The following is a 9,105-nucleotide window of genomic DNA, read 5'->3' on the forward strand; positions in this document are numbered from 1 at the left end:
CGAGCTTTTTAGTTGCTATAACTTGGGCCTTTTTTAGCTCGGGGTGTCTTGTGTGGAAGACACGGGGCTCAATTCGATCAACATTTCCTTTATTAATTTTAGATACAAAATAGTTCGGGGTTTATGACCTCGGGTTGTATTATGCTGCATGCCTATAGCACGTCGTTAATGTTGATGAGTTGGCTGCATGCCCGCATGTCATTATGTCAGAGTTATTAGTTGCATGTCTGTAGCGCGTCATTACACTAATGTTAAAGTTGCTGCATGCCCGAAGCACGTCATTATGTCAGAGTTATTAGTTGCATGCCTGTAGCGCGTCATTACACTAATGTTAAAGTTGCTGCATGCCCGAAGCACGTCATTATGCCAAAGGTATTAGTTGCATGCCTGTAGCACGTCATTACACTAATGTTAAAGTGGCTGCATGCCTGAAGCATGTCATTATGCCAAAGTTTATTAGTTGCATGCCCGTAGCACGTCATTACACTAATGTTGAAGAGTTGGCTGCATGCCCGAAGCACATTGTTACGCCAAGGTTTAAGTAGTGCTAGGAAAAGAAAACTTTGAATATTATTAGGTGCTCAAGGGTACTTAGCCCGAGCTACTTGAAAGCAAAAAATGCTCAAGGGTTCATAGCCCTGAGCTACTTGAAGGGAAAAAATGTTCAAGGGTTCATAGACTCGAGCTACTAAAAATAAAAATAAGGCGGGCGTGCAAGCCCTTGTGTGACGCTATTGCTATTCTACTTGTAATATATTTTTAGGTTATCCACATTCCAAGGTCTCGGGAGTGGATTTCCTGAAGTATCTCTAAGGCTGTATGTCTCCCTTTGATCCTTCGTATGACTTCGAATGGCCCTTCCCATACTGGTCCAAGTTTACTTGGAGGGTGTCCAGCTGCCTCTGCTCTTCTTAGAACCAAATCGCCACTCTTAAATTCTCGGGACCTGACTTTGGTGTTAAAGTACTTTGCCATTCTATTTTGGTAACTAGCAGCTCTCAGTGAAGCTTGCTCTCTTACTTCTTCAAGTAAGTCAAGATGTTCGGTTGTTCGGTCTTCCATGCCAGGTTCAACCCTCCTTAGAGTGGGAAGACTGACTTCGATGGGGATGGTGACCTCTAAGCCGAAAGCTAACATGAAAGGAGTCTCGCCTGTTGCTGTTTTATGAGAAGTTCTATAAGCCCACAGTATAGAGGGCAACTCATCGGGCCAGTCACCTCTTGCGTTTTCGATCCTGGTACGAAGGTCCTGAAGTATGATCCTAATTGTCACCTCAGCGAGGCCATTGCTTTGAGGGTACGATACTGACGTCAGACAATGGTCGATACCGTGATTGACACAGAAGTTTCTGAATTGTGAATTGTCGAACTGCCTTCCATTGTCTATTATAAGTACTTTGGGTATTCCAAACCTACATATAATCGACTTCCATATAAATGATCTGAGCTTGGCCTCTGATATTTTTGCTAGGGGTTCGTCTTCTACCCACTTTGTGAAGTACTCAACTGCTACCACAGTAAATTTTAATTGTCCTCGGGCCATGGGGAAAGGCCCAAGGATGTCAACTCCCCATTATTCAAATGGTGCTGAATAATGGATAGAAGTCAACTCTTCTGCAGGGACATGTATAGCATTACCAAACCTCTGACACTTGTCGCATCTTTTGACATATTCAGCTACATCTTTTTTTTTTTATAGTTGGCCAGTAGTACCCATACCTTATTAATTTGTAGGCAAGGGCCCTGGCTCCCTGGTGATTTTCTCATATTCCCTCGTGAACCTCAATCAGGGCTTGGAGAGACTCAGAAGGCTTGAGGCATCTCAGATAGGGGAGTGTGAGTCTTCGTCGAAACAGTACCCCTCTGATAATGCAATACCTAGTAGCTTTGGCCCGAATACTTCTTGCGGCGCGAGGGTAAAGAGGTAGGTCTCCATTACTTATATACTCAACTATTGGATCAATCCAAGAAGGCTCATGGTCAATGTCCATGACGCTCGGCTTCGTGTTTATGCTAGGCTCTGTGACAATCTTGATGTGCACTGTTCTGTCGAGTTCATCTATCCTCATGAAAACAAGTCTGGATAGTGCGTCAGCTTTGGAGTTATCCGCTCTTGCTCTTTTCAATATGTCACAACTTGTGAACTGTCTTTGAAGGCCATGCACTTTTAGACAGTACAAGCTCATCTTTTCATCTTTTCTTTCAAAGGACCCTTCGATCTGTCCAACAATGACCACAGCTTCATATTCCGCTTCGTTGTTGGTTGCTTCAAACTCAAACCTAAGCGCACATTGAACTTCGGTGGTCTTGTTCGGGCTGATGATAATTATCCCGGCTCCCGAGCCTGAGCTGTTCGACGTCCCATCAACAAATATCTCCCAGGTTTTTGAGGTCGTGCTCGGGTTTTTTACTTCGGGCCTTTCTGTCTTTGGAGTGAGTTCAGCTATGAAGTCGGCAAGTGTCTGCGCTTTGATGGAAGGTTGAGGCTTGAATTCTATCTCAAACTCGCCAAGCTCAATTGGCCATTTTAATAGCCTTCCTGAGACATCTGGCCTCTGAATTATGTGCTTGAGTGGTTGATTGGTGAGAACTATTATGGGGTGAGATTGGAAATATTGCCGCAACTTTCTGGCAGTTACTATCAAGGCAAGAGCTAACTAATCCGCAAGGTTATATCGAGTCTCGATGTCAAGAAGTACTTTACTGACATAGTAGATGGGTTGTTGCACCTTTCCTTTTTCCTTTACTAGTACCCCACTTACGGCATTTTGAGAAACAGCCAAGTAAAGGAACAAAGTATCACCAGGCTCTGGTTTGGCAAGAACCAGAGGTACAGCTAAAGTTTGCTTAAGTTGTTGGAAGGCTAGATTACATTCATCATTCCATTCAAAACTCTTGTGGCCTCTTAGAACTTTGAAAAAGGGGAAACATCTATCCGCTACCCGAGAGATAAATCTGTTCAATGCTGCTACCCGACCTGTAAGCTTTTGGATGTCCTTTTTGCTCTTTGGGGCGTCCATAGATACTAGGGCTTGGATCTTGTCAGGGTTGGCTTCTATTCCTCTATTTGTGATCATGAAACCTAGAAACTTTCCTGATGCTACCCAAAAGGCACATTTTGTTGGGTTGAGCTTCATGTTGTATTTCCGTAGCGTGGAAAACACTTTTTCAAGATCGGTGATATGATCATCCACCTGTTTACTTTTGACCACCATGTCATCTACGTAAGCCTCAATGGTTTTTCCAATTAAATCAGCAAAGACCTTGTTGATTAGCCTCTGATATGTAGCCCCTGCGTTCTTTAAGCCGAATGGCATGGCCTTATAACAATAGATGGCGGAATCTGCCATAAATGAGGTCTTCTCTTGATCTTCTGTGACCATTGGTATTTGGTGGTACCCTGAGAATGCGTCCAAAAAGCTATACAATTTGTGACCCGAAGTGCTGTCAACGAGACTGTCAATCCGGCGGAGGGGATAGCTATCTTTCGGACATGCTTTGTTCAAATCAATGAAGTCAATGCAAACTCACCACTTTCCATTGGCCTTTTTTAATAGAACTACATTGGCGAGCCAGTCAGGATATTGCACTTCTCGGATGAATTGTGTATTGAGCAGCTTGGCAATCTCTTCTCGTATGACTTCACGCCGTTCGGGTGCAAACTGTCTTTTCCTTTGTTTGACAGGTTTGGCTCTCGGGTTTACATTGAGCCTGTGCACGGCAACCTCGGGGTCAATTCCGGGCATGTCTTCAACTATCCATGCGAATACGTCTTGGTTTTGGGAGAGACAACTTATGAGTTTAGCCATGATGGTTGAATCAAGGTCACGCCCTACTGTCACCTTCCTACCAGGCTCGAGCTCGACCTCAACCAGCTCCTCTATCGGGGCGAGTCTCCCACGATTTTCAAGCTCGAGCTCGAGCTCTAAAAGCTGCATGACATCGCTCTTTATTTTTCGGACACTAGTCACATAGCACTGGCGTGCCATGGTTTGGCTTCCTCGGACGACTCCAACTCCACTATATGTGGGGAACTTCATCGCCAGGTGAAAAGTTGAGATAACAGCTTTGATTTTATTTAGCAATGGTCTTCCCAGAATGGCGTTGTAGGCCATCGAAGTTCGGACAACTTCGAAAGTTACGATATGGGTTACCTGCCGACCTTCAGATCCCAAAGTCATGGGTAATCCAACAATACCTTCAGGGGTGATGACCCCGCCACCAAATCCTTGGAGGGGTGTTTTAACAGGCTTGAGTTGTTCCACTGAGATACCCATCTGAACTAAAGCTTCATGAGACAGTACATTAGCTGCACTTCCATTATCCACAAGAATTCTCTTGACCTCGAAGTTAGCTATGATAGCTGATATGACTAGGGCGTCATCATGGGAGAAGGATATTCCTTCCAAATCCTTGGACCCGAAGGTGATATCTTCCGTATGAGCAAGATCCGTGTTGGAAGAGACTGGAAGCTGTTTGGCATACTTCTTCCGTCCACTGTTGGTGTCTCTTCCTGAAGTCGTTCCTCCGATAATAACGTTAATAGTGCCTGCCGTTGGTGGTTCACTACCACGCCCTTCATGTATGTTACTCTTCTTGTTCCTCGGGTGTTTTTCATGGCTAGTGTAAGAGCCCAAAAAACCCCTCCTGATGAAGGCCTCAATTTGTTGCTTCAGAGCCAAACATCCCTCAATGGTATGTCCGTGGTCCCGGTGGAAGTCACAGTACTTGGTTCTGTCTCTGTTTTCAGGTAATGATCGCATTCTCGGAGGCCACTTAAGCTCTTTGAGGTCCTTGATCTCCATCAGGATGTTGGACCTTGATGTATTCAAGGGAGTAAAAGTTTCCAATCGGGGGGTTTTGTCTTTGCTTGACCCGAGGATTGTCGTCTCGTTGATTGGGTTCACGCGATCTCTTATTGTCTGGCCTTAGTAAAGGTGAAACGTCCTTTCTTGGGGTTAGAGTTTCTTCCATATTGATGTATTTCTCAGCTCGAGTTAGGAGGTCAGTTATTGACTTTGGAGGGGTTTTTGACAAAGACATCTTGAATGCTTCGCATCTTATAGCGTATGTCAAAGCTGAGACCGCAGCTGTAATATGTAGATCGGGAATCTGAAGTCTTTCTTTATTGAATCTGGTCATGAAATTGCGTAATATTTCATTAGGTCCCTGGCGCATCTGCATAAGTGATGCCGCTGTTTTCCTAATTCGCTTGCTGCTTGCAAAGAAAGCGGAGAATTTATCGGCCAAGTCTGCGAATAAAGCGATAGAGTTTGGCTCTAATGTGTAGAACCAATCTCTAGCTGCGCTTGTAAGAGTTTGAGGGAAGGCTTTGCACATTACAGCGTCAGGTGCGACCTGTAGGTTCATGATGTCAGTATATATATTGAGGTGGTTGATAGGGTCAGTGGTCCCATCATATTCCTTTATCCTAGGATACTTGAACCTATCCGGAAGGGGGTAGGACAGTACTTCAGGAGTAAAGGGAGTGCTAGGGGTAAAGCCTGCTGTCCCCTTTGATTTCTGTGCTAGGCCCGCGGCAATACCTTCTTGGATGATTCTGGCAAGCTCCCCTGACTCTATCGTTACTACCATTGATGCTGCGGTCATAGGAGGCACACCCGAGGTTCCAACACCATTATCGGGGATGTTTCGTGGAGCTCGAGCTCGAGCAGCTACCATAAGATTGCCATCCGGTGTTGGTGTATGCGATGGGTGTGAGTTTCTTTGGCTTAATAACTGAGTCAATGTGGTAACTTGTTGGTGGAGCTCTTCAAAAGCTCCGATGGTAATGACAGCCGATGGCGGTGCTGCCATCTCTGATGATTCCTCTTGAGGGACAGGATGATCTCCAGGGGGAGGATTTGAAGTGGATGAGCTTGCTGGAGGAAGACCTGATCGTGTATTCACCATGGCTTTGGTAGCGGTTCCCACAGACGGCGCCAATGATGCTACCAAAAAATATCACCTGAAAGATCTCGAGCTTGATGGTCCAACTTCACTTTGATGAGCTTGATGGTCCAACTTCACTTTGATGAACACAATCGGTCTGTGAATACCTGCAACAAAGGCAACGAGGTGTGTGCTCGTCGCCCATCCGATGCTTAAGTCAGATAGGGAATTTAGTGCGTGAGACTATAAACTGAAGATAATGAAAACGTACTTTGATGTTGAGCCTTGTCCAAGTATTTATAGGTGTTGGTGGGGGAGTTGTAGAAGGATTCTATTATTGAAAGAGTCATTTTCCTCTTAGGATTAGGTGTTGGAGTTTGATTAGAAGTATACTGTTAAATTTCTAATCAGGAATGGAGTAGACTTAGGTGGGGTCTATTTTTTTGGAAATTAAGTCGGTGGGCAGGGTCGGATTAGAGATAACCCCAACCTCAAAGCGGCGTAACACACTAAGATCAACTCAGGGGTATTAGGTCGAGGTCGAGCATGGTGGGCAAATTCAAGTCTAGTTTGGGGTTACCAATCCGGAATCATCAGGTATTATTAATTTTATTGTTATTATTTTTTTAAATGAGCATTGAAACACACTAACTCGGCTCATCCTTCTTTATACTTCTATTTACATATGTTGGAGATGCCCTATCAATATCAGAGTGGACGTTTTTTGCTCACATTACAATAACAACATTTGTATTCTGGCAATTTCCACAAATTTTGTCTATGATTGCTTATTTTTGCTTATGAGAAGAGTTCGGACCACTTATTCTTTTTAAGGTTTGTCCAATGTATTAGGTGGGGAATATTTCTTTCCGACCTGGTCTCTCACAACACGTTAACGTGTACTAAGGTTTACTCTCGAGCTCATGTCATTTATCAATGATGCAAATGTGGTACAAATGTCGCGAGGCCTCAAAAGGTAAATCAATGTCACGAGGCCTCAAAGGTAAATCATCGCTCTCCTGACAGGGCGGCAAGAGATTTTAGAGCTTGTTGGATGCCGAGTGGTCTAGAAAGATTACCATAATCTACGTGTGTTAATGATGGCATTGTAGGCATTGTCGTGATATGAACCCATAGTACTCTAATTGCACTCATAACAAGTTTGAGAGACATGGTTCAGCCTTGGTCGCCGCGCAAAATATTCCTACAAGTAGTCTCGAAAATTAATTAAAGATTTTGTAGCAAGTTTGAACATAAATTTCGGTTCAAGATTCTTAGTTGAAAATGATGAATTTTCAAAATCTTCATGGTTAAATCACATTCTCTTCCATGTCCAAAAATTTGAATTTTGTTGCACCCCTATGATTCCAATCTCAATCACATTTATGGGAGGATATCATTATCCACAATATAAGTGTCAAGATTTGTGAGTTATCATGCCAAAATATGGTTCTAGGGCTTTTTTAGATTTGATGTATGTTTTCACATGAATTTTTCCTTTTTTATTGCCATCTGTTCTTTTATATTGTGCAAAACAAGTTAATGGAAGTTGCACTGAGTAGATTGGATTGAGGAAGTTATAGCTGTGAATTTCTACTTCAAACCATTCCGTTCAATCCCCTTTAATATCTTACTGGTTTGAGCATCGATTTCTCTTTCAAACAATCTGAAGATATTTACTTTTTTAGATAATCGAAATGTGATTGAACAAGATTGAAATAGGAACAACATGATCAACATGATCAAATCTGGAACTAATCACCAAAAGAATTTTAATTCGAGTTCATCGACTTCAAAATGTATTCTTAACACGAATTTGATCCTTTCAATGGTTCTTTAAGGCAATCAGCACTTTGACTACTGTAACCATATAATTTCCCTTAATGCACTCTATTGAAGAGCATACGAAGACAAAAAAGGTGATTCGTAGTATGGGTGCCAAGTACAATTGTTGAAAGGATCAACGATCGGTTGACCACGATATTGAACCAATTCCATCAACTTCGCTTCCGTATTATAGATAAAGATTTTTTTTTCCTATCTTGAAATGCACAATAAGTGGGTTCTCCGGGCTCAATGCTATCATAGACATAAAGCAATGTATGTTAACATTATGCACTAGGCTCCAATCTTTTCTATTTTATTTTATTTTTTTGATCGGTAAATGTAACTGTATAGATCAAAAATATATCATGTATAAATACACCGGGCATACCCGGACGAGACAATGTCCATAATCAAATACAAGTACTCCGGGCATATCCAGGCAAATCAATGTCCAAAAACGTGCAAAAAAAGGATCAATGATGAAAATACTTATAGACGCCATTAGCAAGAGAACCATAGAGAATCAAAACATTCGGATACAAAACGAACTTTGCTTTGTATACGTGTGTTTTGATCCTCCTCACAATGAATTCAACTTGCACTTTCATACCATCAAAAATACAACAATTCCTAGCCATCCAAATGTAGTAGACAGTAGTAGCAAAAGCAATCCGTTTAACACGGCTTGGCCAACTCTTTCCCCGCGCTTCTTTTTTGAGCCATTTAAAAGTGCTCGGTAAAGTAGACATGAAATGCCAAATACCCAACCAAAATCTGATCTGTTTCCGTACCTCGGAAGTGACACGGCATGCAAAGAATAAGTGCTGGACAGATTCGTCCAGCACTTCACAAAATGGGCAGCTTCGATCCATCTCCAAGTGCAGTAGCTTGTCCCTCGTTTGGAGCTTAGAATGGGCAGCTAACCATAAAATAAATGCATGTTTGGGGATGATGGAACCATCCCAAACCGTTCTGGACCAGAGAAGAGGTCCCCCCTTCGGCCTGAAGTAGTCATAAGCTGCTGAAGTAGAAAAAATTCCAGATTGTGTCCAGCCCGTCAATCTGTCCATTGCTGAAAATCCGTCCGTTTGGGCAGCAATGATACTGTCCTGGATGTCGACCAGCTTCTTAATGAGTGGGGAGTCTTGTTTCTTCACACTATACCCCCAAAAATCTGTCCCTTGGAGGTAGACAACATTTATCCATTTAATCCAAAGCGAGACTTTCTTACAATGGATATTCCAAAGTGTTTTAGAGAGAAGTGCAGAATTCCAACATTTCAAGTCTCTAAAACCGAGCCCCCCCTCAACTTTAGGGAGGCAAATAGTGTTCCAAGCAACCAAAGGTTTCTTACCCCCCCCCCCCCCCCCCCCCAAAAAACACAAAA

General features: G+C 43.0%; 1 protein-coding gene and 1 pseudogene across 1 annotated transcript; both read right to left on the bottom strand.

The window, feature by feature from the left end:
• Positions 1–759: 759 nt before the first annotated feature.
• LOC111398181 (uncharacterized protein K02A2.6-like) lies at positions 760–1,542 on the bottom strand. Its single transcript, XM_023025115.1, has one exon. The coding sequence runs from the start codon at positions 1,540–1,542 to the stop codon at positions 760–762; it is 783 nt and encodes a 260-aa protein (XP_022880883.1).
• A 6,239-nt stretch (positions 1,543–7,781) lies between these two features.
• LOC111398182 overlaps positions 7,782–9,105 on the bottom strand; it is a 3,198-nt pseudogene continuing 1,874 nt past the window's right edge.

Source organism: Olea europaea, chromosome 8 (assembly GCF_002742605.1).
Source record: "Olea europaea var. sylvestris chromosome 8, O_europaea_v1, whole genome shotgun sequence".
NCBI lineage: Eukaryota > Viridiplantae > Streptophyta > Magnoliopsida > Lamiales > Oleaceae > Olea > Olea europaea.

Bases quoted from the DNA above. Each gene is read 5' to 3' on its own strand.
- LOC111398181 (XM_023025115.1), bottom strand. From the start codon at position 1,542: ATGGCCCGAGGACAATTAAAATTTACTGTGGTAGCAGTTGAGTACTTC.